The sequence below is a fragment of the Hyperoodon ampullatus genome (assembly GCF_949752795.1).
Source record: "Hyperoodon ampullatus genome assembly, chromosome: 2".
NCBI lineage: Eukaryota > Metazoa > Chordata > Mammalia > Artiodactyla > Ziphiidae > Hyperoodon > Hyperoodon ampullatus.
Window position 1 is genome coordinate 26,605,015 of NC_136915.1, and position 16,039 is coordinate 26,621,053.

A 16,039-nucleotide genomic window follows, 5' to 3' on the forward strand; every position below is an offset into this window, starting at 1 on the left:
AGAGAGGTGAGCAGAGACCCAATTATTTTGGTTTTTCAAGCCAGGCTAAAGAGTTTGGGCTTGATCTTTTGAGTAATGAAGCCACTGAAGGGTATTTAGAGGGGAGTGACATGATTCAGTTTGAATTTTAGACAGATTACTCTGGCTGTAGGATTGAGAATAGATTCATGATTGTTAAGATTGAGGGTGGCATACCAGTTAGGAGATTGTTGTCACAATCCAAGCCAAAAATGTGTGGCCTGGGGATGGAAGTGGACAGGTTTGACAGATACGTTGGCAGTAGTTTCAAGAGAAGTTGAATGTAGTAGATGAGGAAAGAGGAATCAAGGGTGATGCTCTGACTTCTGTCTTGAGCAGCAGAGTGGATGGTGGGGAGAATAGGAAACCTGGGAAAGAGGAGCATAGGAGAAATAAGGTAGTGGATACAGTCAAGATTATGGAGGTATAATGAAAGGGATTGGCAATGGACTGAAATGGAAGGCAAGCAAGGACAGAGTTAAAGAAGACACTTATGTCTTCAGTTAGAGTGGATGTTTGTATCATTAACAAAAATAGCATAAGAGAAGCTCTGGAAGTAAAGTTAAATTTGAATGCCTCTAGGCTCTCAACAAGTTGTAATGTCCAGTTGAATTTGAAGTGCCTCTAGGATTCGTGAGTGGAGCTGGCTGAGAAGCTGTTGGAATTGTGAATCTGAAGCTCAGAACATCAAGATGGAGTGAAAGTCTGGGCAGTCACCTATCTAGAAGGGAGTAGTCAAAGTAGAGCTTTGACGACATTGCCAAGAGGGTAAAGGGCTTCGTATAGTGAAAACAACTTAGTATTGGAACCACTACTTGCTTCTTTCACTATGGGTGTTTTTGTTTTTTATAAATTTTATTTATTTATTTATTTATTTTTGCGGTACGCGGGCCTCTCACTGCTGTGGCCTCTCCCGTTGAGGAGCACAGGCTCTGGACGCACAGGCTCAGCGGCCATGGCTTATGGGCCCAGCCGCTCCGTGGCATGTGGGATCTTCCCGGACCGGGGCACGGACCCGTGTCCCCTGCATCGGCAGGCGGACTCTCAAACACTGCGCCACCAGGGAAGCCCTATTTATTTATTTTTGGCTGCATCGGGTCTTCATTGCTGCGCATGGGCTTTCTCTAGTTGCGGCAAGCAGGGCCTACTCTTTGTTGCCGTGCGCGGGCTTCTCATTGTGGTGGCTTCCCTTGTTGCAGAGCACGGGCTCTAGGCGCGCGGACTTCAGTAGTTGTGGCTCGCAGGCTCAATAGTTGTGGTGCATGGGCTTTGTTGCTCCTTGGCATGTGGGATCTTCCTGGACCAGGGCTCAAACCTGTGTCCCCTGCATTGGCAGGCGGATTCTTAACCACTGCACCACCAGGGAAGCCCTCTATGGGTGTTTTTTAATAAAACAGTATCTGTCTTTCAATCTCAGTATTTCTCGTTATATTAAGTGAGGATTAAATGAGAGTCAAATAGTCCCTGGAGCCAGACCTTTTGAGTTCTTATGCCGGCTTACTAGCCATGTAACCTTGGGCAAATTATGTTTAACCCCTCTCTGCTGTAGTTTCCTTACTGCAAAGTGAAGATAATAATAGTATGAACTTTAAAATGTTGTGCCTAAAACAGTGACTGGCACAGAGTAAATAATTAATGTTAACAGTATTGAAAATGCTTTATAAACTATAAAAGTATTGGTTATTAGAAAAGAAGAGGGTTGTCTTTGAAGGAGACCCACCTTTAAGGCAGAAGAGGAAGAGAATTTTTAAAAAGAGGACATGCTGAATCAGGATGTTGGGATAACCTGGAAATTACTATGTCAAGGAAGTTTTTATGGGGATGATGTGATCAGAATTGTTGGTGTGGTGATGATTCATAAAGGATTTCCCATCTATTTCAGTTATTACTAGTCACCCCTTCTTGAACTCTTAGAGCCATTTGGCTCATAATTATATATTGTTATATTTAATATTAAAAAAAAAGTGATTTGTAAAACAATTTACAAAGAGATTTAACAGTCTCATCCAATTCTCACAGCTTCCCTGTGAAGTAGATGTTGTTATACCTATTTGGTAAATGAGGAAATTGAGGCTCAAGAGATAGACTTGCCACCACAATTAAATACTTAAAACAATTTTTTAAATTAAAAAATGGAAAAAAAGAAAAAAAAGATAGACTTGCCTAGGCAACAGAGCTTGAGTTGCCATCTAGGTCTTGAGATACGGAATCTCTTTTGATAATCTTATTTGCTTAACTAGATTGTGAGTTTCTTGAGGCCTGAATCTAATCAGTCATTTCTTTTTATTCTGTGCAGCACCTAGCTCAGTGCTGAGTGAAGACTGGCAGTAGTCAAGAATAACATGCTCTTTTCTCCCCTTTGCCCTCTAGCGCCCTCACAAAGCCAATGCTGAGGAGATGACCAAGTACCACAGTGATGACTACATTAAATTCTTGCGCTCCATCCGCCCAGATAACATGTCTGAGTACAGCAAGCAGATGCAGAGATGTAAGTCCATTCTTTTCCCTCCCTACTCTCAAGCCCCCAGTTGGATCTCCCTTCAAGTTGGAGAGACTCACCCTACCTTCCCTTGTATCCCCCGTTCAGCTGACACCTGATTTCCCCTGCTTCCTGAGGGTACCGAAGTGTTTCTTTTGTCTCGAGACTGGTTTTCTTTGTTTCCTGATTGTAAGGAATAGATTGAACTTTGTCCAGTTAGGTTCACAACATTATCCCCCCCAAACTGTAATTGTTGTAATGCAAAAAGCACTGACCTGGGTGGGGGAGACAGGCGATATAGGTCCCAGCACTGACTCTTAACTGACTGGGGCAAGTCACTTCCCCTCAGATTTTTCTTTTGTAAAATGGACTGGATGTCATCCCATGCAACTGTAGCTGCTCTCACTATGTGAGTATTAGTTAAGAACTTAGCAGCCACTTAGACTCTAGGTGATGTAATCTTTGAGTTAAGGTGATTCTGCCCCTGCCCCTTGGGACTTGAAACTCAGAACAGGTCACATCTCAGAAGCCACACTCAGCTTATAGGAATTACGGGGATTGTTTTAGCTGTGTGGAAAAATTATGTTCAAATTTGGGAAGAAACTATCATCCTGATTTCTCACTTGTGTTATTTTAGAAATTATTCCTTAGTACCTAAGATCTCATAATAAAACAATGTAACAGTATTGTCTAGAAGAAGTTTTGAATAGTTTATGACAGCTTATTTTGAAATACCAGGAAATCTGTGGCACTTTTTTGTTGCTACTGGCCACAAGGTAGTCTGATTCCCAAGGCAGAAATTTATTTGTTACAATAATTGTGCGCTGGTAATGATTAGAGAACCACAGAGACCTTTTTTGAAGCATTAAGCTTCTTTGCCACCCACAACTCCAGGAGCTGCTTCCCCATCTAAGTGAGGTATTTACTGTCTGAATTGACAGGGTCTTACTTCCTTCCCAGGTGAGACAGATTCATTCCTTTGCTTTAGATGGCTTTAGGGCCGTTCCATAACTTATTTAGGCTAGCGATCAGGCTCCACTCTCAGTAGAGACTGCTCTTATTAGAGAAGCAGCTTGGTATTAAAGCAAGAGAATGAGCTTTGATGTCTTGGTTTGAATCCCATAGCTCTGCCACTTAGCTCTGTGTTCTTGAGTATGTCCCCTAGCCTTTCTGAGCCTTGTTTTACCTTCTTTAAAAGGAAGACAGTAGTGCCTGTTTCATAATGGAGTTTGGGGGGATGAGTAAGATAATGTATTTATTTATTTATTTTAAAATTTTTTTATTTATTTATTTTTGGCTGTGTTTGGTCTTCATTGCTGCATGAGGGCTTTCTCTAGTTGTGGTGAGTGGGGGCTACTCTTCGTTGTGGTGTGCAGGCTTCTCGTGGTGGTGGCTTCTGTTATTGCCGAGCATGGGCTCTAGGAGTATGGGCTTCAGTAGTTGTGGCACGCGGGCTTAGTAGTTGTGGCTCACGGGCTCTAGAGCGCAGGCTCAGTAGTTGTGGTGAACAGGCTTAGTTGCTCCATGGCATGTGGGATCTTCCTGGACCAGGGCTCGAACATGTGTCCTCTGCATTGGCAGGCGGATTCTTAACCACTACGCCACCAGGGAAGCCCAAGATAATGTATTTAAAGCACTGACTTTCAGTGAGTAGTAGCTTTTGCTGTTATAACTTATTGCTTTTATTTTCAAATCTGTCAAGGCAGACAACATATTAGGCCCTCAGGAGTGCGCAAGTTTGGTTCTGGCTCCCAGTTTGCTCCAGTTTTCCTGAAACCAGCATTCTAAAGTTGTGCATTGAAAAATGAGGTCTGAGATTTTTTGTCATTGAAGGTGGGGGTAAAAAGGATGAGGCTCTCCACAGATTCAATGCAATCCCTATCAAACTACCAATGGCATTTTTCACAGAACTAGAAAAAAAATTGCACACTTTGTATGGAAACACAAAAGACCCTGAATAGCCAAAGCAATTTTGAGAAAGAAAAATGGAGCTAGAGGAATCAGGCTCCTGGACTTCAGACTATACTACAAAGCTACAGTAATCAAGACAGTATGGTACTGGCACAAAAACAGAAATATAGATGAATGGAACAGGATAGAAAGCCCAGAGATAAACCTACACACATATGGTCACCGTTTTTTTTTTTTTTTTTTTTTGGCGGTACACGGGCTTCTCACTGTTGCGGCCTCTCCTGTCACGGAGCACAGGCTCCGGACGCGCAGGCTCAGCAGCCATGGCTCACGGGCCCAGCTGCTTCGCGACATGTGGGATCTTCCCGGACCGGGGCACGAACCCACGTCCCCTGCATCGGCAGGTGGACTCTCAACCACTGCGCCACCAGGGAAGCCCGGTCACCTTATTTTTAATAAAGGAGGCAAGAATATACAATGGAGAAAAGACAGCCTCTTCATTAAGTGGTGCTGGGGAAACTGGACAGGTACATGTAAAAGAATGAAATTAGAACCATACACAAAAATAAACTCAAAATGGATTAAAGACCTAAATGTAAGGCCAGACACTATAAAACTCTTAGAAGAAAACATAGGCAGAACACTCTATGACATAAATCACAGCAAGATACTTTTTCTTTTTTGCAAGACAATTTTTGACCCACCTCCTAGAGAAATGGAAATAAAAACAAAAATAAACAAATGGGACCTAATGAAACGTAAAAGCTTTTGCAAAGCAAAGGAAACTATAATCAAGACGAAAAGACAACCCTCAGAGTGGGAGAAAATATTTACAAATGAAACAACTGACAAAGGATTAATCTCCAAAATTTACAAGCAGCTCAATATCAAAAAAACAAACAACCCAATCCAAAAATGGGCAGAAGACCTAAATAGACATTTCTGCAAAGAAGATATACAGATTGCCAACAAACACATGAAAGGATGCTCAACATCACTAATCATTAGAGAAATGCAAATCAGAACTACAATGAGGTATCACCTCACACCAGTCAGAATGGCCACCATCAAAAAATCTACAAACAATAAATGCTGGAGAGGGTGTGGAGAAAAGGGAACCCTCTTGCACTGTTGGTGGGAATGTAAATTGATACAGCCACTATGGAGCACAGTATGGAGGTTCCTTCAAAAACTAAAAATAGAACTACCATACGACCCAGCAATCCCACTACTGGGCATATACCCTGAGAAAACCATAATTCAAAAAGAGTCATGTACTACAATGTTCATTGCAGCTCTATTTACAATAGCCAGGACATGGAAGCAACCTAAGTGTCCATTGACAAAGAAGATGTGGCACATATAAACAATGGAATATTACTCAGCCATAAAAAGAAACTAAATTGAGTCATTTGTAGTGAGGTGGGTGGACCTAGAGTCTGTCATACAGAGTGAAGTAAGTTAGAAAGAGAAAAACAAATACCGTACGCTAACACATATATATGGAATCTAAAAAAAAAAAATGGTTCTAGGGGCAGGACAGGAATAAAGAAGGAGACATAGAGAATGGACTTGAGGACATGGGGAGGGGATGGGTAAGCTGGGACGAAGTGAGAGAGTGGCATTGACATATATACACCTCCAAATGTAAAATAGATAGCTAGTGTGAAGCAGCCGCATAGCACAGGGAGATCAGCTCGGTGCTTTGTGACCACCTAGAGGGGTGGGATACGGAGGATGGGAGGGAGATGCAAGAGGGAGGAGATATGGGGATACATGTATATGTATAGCTCATTCACTTTGCTCTAAAGCAGAAACTAACAACATTGTAAAGCAATTACACTCCCATAAAGATGTTAAAAGAAAAAAAAGATGAGGCTCTCTTGATAAACCTTTAGCCAGACACATCAAGAAAAAGAGGGAGAGGACTCAAATCAATAAAATTAGAAATGAAAAAGAAGTTAAACAGACACCACAGAAATACAAAGCACCATAAGAGACTACTACAAGCAGCTCTGTGCCAATAAAATGGACAACCTGGAAGAAATGGACAAATTCTTAGAAAGGTATAACCTTCCAAGACTGAACCAGGAAGAAATAGAAAATATGAACAGACCAATCACAACTAATAAAATTGAAACTGTGATTAAAAATCTTCCAACAGGGGCTTCCCTGGTGGCACAGTGGTTAAGAATCTGCCTGCCAATGCAGGGGACACGGGTTCGAGCCCTGGTCTGGGAAGATCCCACATGGTGCGGAGCAATGAAGCCCGAGCGCCTAGAGCCCATGCTGCTCAACAAGAGAAGCCACTGCAATGAGAAGCCTGCGCACCATAACAAAGAACAGCCCCTGCTCGCTGCAACTAGAGAAAGCCTGCATGCAACAACGAAGACCCAATGCAGCCGAAAATAAATGAGAAAAAAACCCACAAAAGAACCACATATTAAAAAATATATATATATCTTCAACAAACAAAAGTCCATGACCAGATGACTTCACAGGTGAATTCTGTCAAACATTTAGAGAAGAGCTAACACCCATCCTTCTCAAACTCTTCCAAAAAACTGCAGAGAAAGGAACACTCTCAAACTCATTCTATGAAGCCACTATCATCCTGATAACAAAACCAGATAAAGATGTCACAAAAAAAGAAAACTACAGGCCAATATCACTGATGAATATAGATGCAAAATCCTCAACAAAACGCTAGCAAACAGAATCCAGCAACACATGAAAAGGATCATATACCATGATCAAGTGGGATTTATCCCAGGGATGCAAGGATTCTTCAATATATGCAAATCAATTAATGTGATATATCATATTAACAAACTGAAGAAGAAAAACCATATGATCATCTCAATAGATGCACAAAAAGCTTTTGAAAAAATTCAACACCCGTTTATGATAAAAACTCTCCAGAAAGTGGGCATAGAGGGAACCTACCTCAACATAATAAAGGCCATATACGACAAACCCACAGCAAACATCATTCTCAATGGTGAAAAACTGAAAGCATTTCCTCTAAGATCAGGAAAAGGACAAGGATGTCCACTCTCGCCACTATTATTCAACATAGTTTTGGAAGTCCTAGCCACGACAATCAGAGAAGAAATAGAAATAAAAGGAATACAAATTGGAAAAGAAGAAGTAAAACTGTCACTGTTTGCAGATGACATGATACTATACATAGAGAACCCTAAACATGCCACCAGAAAACTACTAGAGCTAATCAATGAATTTGGCAAAGTTGCAGGATACAAAATTAATGCACAGAAATCTCTTGCATTCCTATACACTAATGATGAAAAATCTGAAAGAGAAATTAAGGAACCACTCCCATTTACCACTGCAACAAAAAGAATAAAATACCTAGGAATAAACCTACCTAGGGAGACAAAAGACCTGTATGCGGAAAACTGTAAGACACTGATGAAAGAAATCAAAGATGACACAAACAGATGGAGAGATATACCATGTTCTTGGAGTGGAAGAATCAATATTGTGAAGATGACTATACTACCCAAAGCAACCTACAGATTCATTGCAATCCCTATCAAGTTACCAGTAGCATTTTTTACAGAACTAGAACATAAAATCTTAAAATTTGTATGGAGCCACAAAAGACCCCGAATAGCCAAAGCAGTCTTGAGGGAAAAAAACGGAGCTGGAGGAATCAGACTCCCTGACTTCAGACTATACCGCAAAGCTACAGTAATCAAGATAATATGGTACTGGCACAAGAACAGAAATATAGATCAATGGAACAGTATAGAAAGCCCAGAGATAAACCCACACACCTATGGTTAACTAATCTATAGCAAAGAAGGCAAGGATATACAATGGAGAAAAGAGAGTCTCTTCAATAAGTGGTGCTGGGAGAAAACTGGACAGCTACATGTAAAAGAATGAAACAAGAACACTGCCTAACACCATACGCAAAAATAAACTCATAATGGATTAGAGACCTAAATGTAAGACTGAACACTATAAAACTCTTAGAGGAAAACGTAGGAAGAACACTCTTTGACATAAATCACAGCAAGATCTTTTTTGACCCACCTCCTAGAGAAATGGAAATAAAAACAAAAATAAACAAATGGGACCTAATGAAACTTAAAAGCTTTTGCACAGCAAAGGAAACTATAAACAAGACGAAAAGACAACCCTCAGAATGGGAGAAAATATTTGCAAACAAATCAAAGGACAAAGGATTAATCTCCAAAATATACAAACAGCTCATGCAGCTCAATATTAAAAAAACAGACAACTCAATCAAAAAATGGGCAGAAGACCTAAACAGACACTTCCCCAAAGAAGAGAGAAGAAGCACATGAAAAGCTGCTCAGCATCACTAATTATTAGAGAAATGCAAATAAAAACTACAATGAGGTATCACCTCACACCAGTTAGAATGGGCATCATCAGAAAATCTACAAACAGCAAATGCTGGAGAGGGTGTGGAGAAAAGGGAACCTTCTTGCACTGTTGGTGGGAATGTAAATTGATACAGCCAGTATGGAGAACAGTATGGAGGTTCCTTAAAAAACTAAAAATAGAATTACCAGATGGCCCAGAGATCCCACTACTGGGCATATACCCAGAGAAAGCCATAATTCAAAAAGACACCAATGCACCCCAATGTTCATTGCAGAACTATTTGCAACAGCCAGGTCATGGAAGCAACCTAAATGCCCATTGACAGACAAATGGATAAAGAAGATGTGGTACATATATACAATGGAATATTACTCAGCCATAAAAAGGAACGAAATTTGGCCATTTGTAGAGATGTTGATGGATCTAGAGACTGTCATACAGAGTGAAGTAAGTCAGAAAGAAAAACAAATATCGTATATTAACGCATATGTATGGAACCTAGAAAAATGGTACAGATGAACTGGTTTGAAGGGCAGAAATAGAGACACAGATGTAGAGAACAAATGTATGGACACTAAGGGGGGAAAGTGGCATGGGGGAGTGGTGGTGGTGGGATGAATTGGGAGATTGGGATTGACATATATACGCTAATATGTATAAAATAGATAACTGATAAGAACCTGCTGTAAAAATAATAAAATTAAATTTAAAAATTAAAAAAAAAGATGAGGTTCTCTAAGGACTTCAAGGCACCTTACTGACTTGATTCAGAGAGATGTCACTAGTGCAGTGCTTTATAACCAGGGATGTCTACAGGGACAATAACAGGGATGAAGAGCTGAGCTCTTTTTTCAGTATTTACCAACACCTAACCTAGGAAGTTAATACCTGTGATAAGACCAATTAAGTCAGGTTTCCTTGCTCTTGCTAGAATGTAATTTAAATGCTTTATGGTCACTTTGAGAATCTTAAGCAGAAGCTCTGACATAATTTTTAATAATTAAAAATGGGAACATAAGTAAATGCAATTTTTATTTTTGGCAGATAGTCTATCAAAACCTGAGGCTTATGGTAGAAACGTGATAAAAGGGACTTGTGCTGGTACAATTTGGAGGCATTCTTGTCCATTTTGTAGATGTATAAACTGAAACCCAGGGAGGTGAAATGACTTTCCCAGGGTCACACAGCAAGATAGTGGTAGAATGGAGAATGGAACTCTGGTTTCCTGATTCTGGACTATTTTAAAATATGTTGCACATAAAATATTTCAGACACACACAAAAAAATATAAAAAATAATACAGTGATCAAACATGTCCCTACAACCAGCCTAAGATAGAAAACATTGCCAGTACAGTTGAAGCCCCCCTGGGCACCTCTCTTTGATCACATGCCCTTTCTCTTCTACTCCCCTCTCCACCCCATTCCCACCACCACCAAGGTGTAAGCACTGTCCTGAAGTCAGTGTTTAATCCCATGTGTCTCTTTCTGCAGTATGCTTTTTAGTGCCTTCTTGACCTACGTCTGCTCCCCCATCTCTCACCCAGTATTGCTCCCCATCAGTCTAAAGCCAGCCTAAGAATGAGAGAAGTATTTATAGTGGGAAGAGGGAAAACCCATAGAAAAGTCCTCCCTAGTCTCACAGATTAGTCCCAAGTGAGGGTCTGCTCTCCCATTTTACCCCTTTTCCATCTGTAATCACGCAGCTCCCTTGAGCTGGGAATAATGGACTGGCCATTTGAGCCACATGTTGGTTTGGGGCCTGAAGGAATATATTTTTTCTCGTTTCTAAAATACCAGTTTCTTGTCATGGGAGCTCCACATCTCAAATAGAAGTATAAGCAAAGCTTTGTCAACCCAGACAGGCCAAACCCACTGAAGGAGGAAGCAGCCAGAGAGGGAAATCAATTGCCGATGGATAAATAAATAGCCTGGCCTCAGGGACCAAAGTTCTTATTGACACAGCCTCCCAGTGTTTACCTGGGAAGTGGGGGAGAGAGCCACCTACTGCTTACTCCCACACACACACCACCCTTCCTCGGAGCACTGTGCTTGGCAGGGCACCAGATCAGAGCACCCTCCAAGTTTAGGGCAGTGCCAGAGGTGGTAACTCTTGTGGTTATTGCAAACCTTGAGCTTCAGCTGTGTCTCACGAGGTCACCACAGTCTAAGCTGGGCTCTCCTACCCTCCTCATCCTAGGGCTCCTACTCCTTGCTCTACTTTGGGAACCCCTGTTGATAATAGTGCATGCAATGGGAAGGCTGGGACAAGAGAACAAGGATTTAGCCCCCACCCCTGCCTCTAACTTCTGTGTATCGTTGATGTCTCAGCAGTTTCCTTTTCTGTGAGAGCAGACTTGGAGCCATAAGGTTCCTCTGTAGCTCTGAGCCTACAGCCTTCAGGTGTGCTTCCCTTCCTGTCTTTTTCATTTTATTTGCATTATTGTTTGCATGTGTTTCCACATTATGTGTTAGTTTGTACTTTTACCCCTTAGGCCTGAAATAACTTTCCTCCAGTTGTCACTTGGTATAGTAGAAGAGCACTGGACTGTGGGAGTCAAGACACCTGGACTCTGGTTCTAGACTGCCTGGTTATATAACCTTGGGCGAATCACTTAACTTCTCCACATCTGTTTGTTCCTCTGCACAGTGGGGTTGATATTTGTCTCGTCCCGCTTTTATGGGGTTGTTAGGATCAAATGAGACTGTGTATGTGAAATTACTGGGGAAGAGGCCAGAGTATATTTTCATAGGCTTTTAGGACAGGCAGACCAATCCTTGAATATCGCCTCTGCCATTTACTGACAGTTCACCTCTTTGAGCCTGTTTCTCCATTTATAAAATAGGACCAAATCCTACCTCAGGTGTGTGAGGATAAACGACACCAGGTACTTAAAGCACTGAGTATAGTGTCCGGCACGTTGTTAAGCATCCAGTGGATGACAGTATAGGTCTCTGTTCTTCACTTCCTTGTGGGCCAGCTGGAGTGAGGTCCAGAAACAAACCCAGGCTGGAATAAGAGGCTATATTTTTCTCCCTCAGGCATGAACCAACATTTTCCAAGCATTTACTTGCTAAATGCTTCCCCATATACGATTTCTGTCAATCTTCTCAACAATTGGGTAAGGTGGATGTCATTATTGCTAGTTATAGATAATGAACCAAAGCTCAAGAAAGTTAAATGACTGGACCCGGTCACACAGCCAGTAAGTAGTAGAGCCTGGACAGGAACCCAAGCCTTCTGAATCCAAATTCTGCATTTTTTCCATCAGCTCATAAATATGTAAACAAAAACTAAAGGAAATTGTGGAAACTAACCTTTTCCTATGTTTTTTCAAGTTAACGTTGGTGAGGACTGTCCGGTATTTGATGGCCTCTTTGAGTTCTGTCAGCTATCTACTGGTGGCTCTGTGGGTAAGGAATATACATCCCTCCTAAAGGCTGTGCTGGGTTGTACTAGTGAGGTCTGTCTTTTAGGCCACTATCCCAGTGAGGCTGACCTGTGACCATGTAAAATGGTCCTGTGAGTTTTTACCTTAGGTCTTGAAAATGTCCTTCTGGTTTAGTCCCAGCCCAGGTTCAATCTGACATGGTACAGACAGGTGTCCTTGGCTGTCCTCTCCTACCAAGACATCCTATATACAGGAACTCTCTGCAGACCTCATGGGCTTGTTGAGATGCTGTACATAAAAGTAACTTGTGAACTGCACAGTGCTATAAAAATGGGAAGTGTCATCATCTGTGTCTTACAAAAGAGCATGGTAATTACCTTTAGAGGTCAGAAATACTCCCCACACATCTCCCACTTCCATTAGTAATGTCTAGATCACCTCCAGGATCACTCTACACTTTCTTTTTTTTTTTTTTCTTTTAAAATATAGGAAGTTTTTTGGTTTTTTTTTTTTAATTAATTAATTTTGGCTGCACTGGGTCTTAGTTGCGGCGTGCGGGATCTTTAGTTACGGCATGCATGCGAGATCTAGTTCCCCAACAGGGGATCGAACCTGGGCCCCCTGCATTGGGAGTGCGGAGTCTTACCCACTGGACCACCAGGGAAGTCCCACTCTACCCTTTCTTAACAAATGTTTATTTTTCTATGATCATTGTTTTTTCTCCTCCCCCCTCGCTACCACCTCCTAATATAATCTCAGAAAACAAAGAAGTGCACAGGGAAAAAAATTGACTACAATCACACTGTCCACAGATAACTATCGTTACCATTTTGGTGTTTGTACATCCAAGCTTTTTTCTGTGTGCATATATCTGGACATAACATATATATATCTGTATTTTACAAAAAATGTGTCATATATATGTATAGTTTTGTGCTTACATTTTTTACTGAGTAAATCTTTTTATTTATTTAATTTTTTAATTTATTTATTTTTGGCCACTCCATGCGGCTTAGGGGATCCTAGTTTCCTGACCAGGGATTGAACCCCGGTCCCCGGCAGTGGAAGCGTGGAGTCCTAACCACTGGACCGCCAGGGAATTCCCTCTATGTTTTTATTGCTATTAAAGTTATATTGCCACGAAGGCACTTGCACACATGGTGTGTATTTCTCTCTCACTTTTTCTTGGACCTTTTTGTACTTTAAGCCTCTACTACATTTGATATCTTCAAAATGTTTTGACCATGAACCACATTTAGAAGTATTTACACTTGCAATCCAGGTTATGCATGCACGTGCACAACACCCTCTCTCACTCTGAAGCCAGTTTCACAAAACAGTGGTTACCTTTACTGTTATTCTGATATTTTTATTCTAGTCTGTCTCATTTAAAAATATATATACTAATCATAACCCACTAAACCAATTTTAAGGCCTACTAGTGAGTTACTACCTTCAGTTTGGAAAACAGTTTTTATAGAGTAGCCAATATCGTGTTTATTCCTGTTGGAATAGGGTAGGGGGAGAGGACTGGCTTGTGAATTGTACAATACAGCTATTGAATAGGCAGGTCCTACCTATCACTGGGTTCCCTTGGCTTCTTGGGGGAAAGGGAGAGAGTGGCTTGATAACAGGCTTGTGTTCTTTCTTCCCACGTCCAGCAAGTGCCGTGAAACTTAATAAGCAGCAGACGGACATCGCTGTGAATTGGGCTGGGGGCCTACACCATGCAAAGAAGTCCGAGGCATCTGGCTTCTGTTACGTCAATGATATCGTCTTGGCCATCCTGGAACTGCTAAAGTATGCCTTCCTGGCCTTGTCTCTTGGAGGAGCATCTTAGGCCAGGTTCCCATTTCCCTCTCCCCCGGGCTTGCCTCCCTAGTTTGCTTTTCCTAGCAGTGTGCTGGCTAGGATGTGTTCGGTGAGTGTCTCTGGCCATCCTCTCCTTGACGGGGTCTTGATTTGATCTGAGCCCACGGCAAGATCAGGGGCAGGCGCTGCTCAGATCCTGCCTCCAGAGTGTCCCTGTGTGGCTGGAGTTGACCCTGGCTGTAGAGTAGGAAGATCGGACTTGATCGGCTTGGTCAGGCCTCTGGAGACACCCTGCCGCTCTTCCACCTTCCTTCAGCCAGTTTCCACGTCTCTGGTGCTTAGAGATACCTGAGGGAGGCAGCCAGCCCGGTAAGCTGGGACCTGGCGCCCTTGGCGCGTCCCACTCCCAAAGAGCCCCCCAGAACCCCCTGACCCCCTTCTGATCCTAGGTATCACCAGAGGGTGCTGTATATTGACATTGATATTCACCACGGCGATGGCGTGGAAGAGGCCTTCTATACCACAGACCGAGTCATGACTGTGTCCTTTCATAAATATGGAGAGTACTTCCCAGGAACTGGGGACCTACGGGTGAGAACTCCCTTTAGGGGCCAACCAGCTCACCCTCAGCTGCCAGCTCTTAACTCTCCTATCTCATGTCACCAAAAACCACTTCCTGTGTCTTCTGCCATTCAGAATACCACACCCCAGCCTGGGACACCTGCCATGGTCTCTTTCCCTCTCTTCTTCTGGAGGAAGGGAATGATGGTACATAAAGGGTTGGAAGGGATGGGGGTCTCCTGACTATTGCACTTCCCTCCTGGCCACAGCTGAGTTGCATTACACTATTCACATGTCCCAGACAGCTTGAATTTTAGGCTAGAAACATCAGGTTCTCTCCCATGGGCTAGGAATTGGGACTTTTATGGACCATCTCAAGGGTTCTTAATATTTTTAGGTTACCCTCCCCTTTGACCATCTGACTGAAAGCTACGTACTCTCTCCCCATAAGTACATGAAATTTTACATTTGATATCAAATAGTTAATAGACACCTCCTCCTGCTGAAGCCCATCCATGGACCTCAGGATAAGAATCCCTGGAAGCTGATTCATTAAACTGTTCTGCTTTGTGAGAGCATGAATGCAATGAAACCAGCCATTTTGCCATGCCAGTGGCCCCTGGGTGAAAAAGTGGCACTAATTCAGTGGTTTGCTGTGGCGAGCTTTACAATAACTGAGCCTTTACAATTTTGAAGAATTCTTCCGTTTCTGCTTTCCTTCCACACCTCCGTAGAGAGGAGAGTGGTGGGTAGAGGAGTGAGCAGTAAAGCGCTCTGGAAAGGAAAGGGTTGTTGTGGGGTGGGTGTTATTTCTATGGTCCAGCCCCCAGCCACCTTTAACCCAGTCCAGAGGGAGAGGTCTCATGCTGTGTGGTAGGATATTCAGTCTCTGGTCCCATAAATGATTCTCAGCCTGGGTGCAGACTCAGTGGTGTGTCCAGAGACGTGAGCTAGACTTGTTCCACCAGTGAGGGGAATGGTGCTGACCTGCTCTGTCCCTGGCCCACCTCACGGGCCCAGCTTATCTCTCTTAGAACCACTGCTTCTTTCCTTAGCCTTCCAGCCCTCATCCTTGAACTTCCTCCTAGCTTCATCATCTTTCAGTTTTACTTTAATGTGCTTCTTGATTAGGATATTGGGGCTGGCAAAGGCAAGTATTATGCTGTCAACTACCCGCTCCGAGATGGGATTGATGACGAGTCCTATGAGGCCATTTTCAAACCGGTAAGTGGCCTAGGCTTATCTACCACTGGGCTATAAACAGGATTGATCTAAGGGAGGGGTGGCAAAGCACCTCCAGTGTACTTCGGGATCTCTCCCCACTGAGAGGCTGGCTGGAAATGAGATGTGTTTGAACCCTGGATTGCATGCTGTATGGCCAGTTAGGGGAACAAAATTCATCCAGATATTTACTGATGCCTTCTGTGGGTCAGGCCTTCCGCTGGATACAAGAATAGCTAAGACATGATCCATGCCCTTGAAGACCT

General features: G+C 42.6%; 1 protein-coding gene across 1 annotated transcript in view; it reads left to right on the plus strand.

Moving 5' to 3' along the window:
- HDAC1 (histone deacetylase 1) overlaps positions 1–16,039 on the plus strand; it is a gene marked incomplete at its 5' end in the record, with an annotated part of 40,679 nt that overhangs the window by 20,599 nt on the left and 4,041 nt on the right. Inside the window, 5 exons of the mRNA XM_079698565.1 lie at positions 2,389–2,506; positions 12,127–12,201; positions 13,841–13,979; positions 14,441–14,582; positions 15,684–15,776. Coding sequence (XP_079554691.1) covers positions 2,389–2,506; positions 12,127–12,201; positions 13,841–13,979; positions 14,441–14,582; positions 15,684–15,776 — 567 coding nt within the window. The remainder of the gene's footprint in view (positions 1–2,388; positions 2,507–12,126; positions 12,202–13,840; positions 13,980–14,440; positions 14,583–15,683; positions 15,777–16,039) is intronic.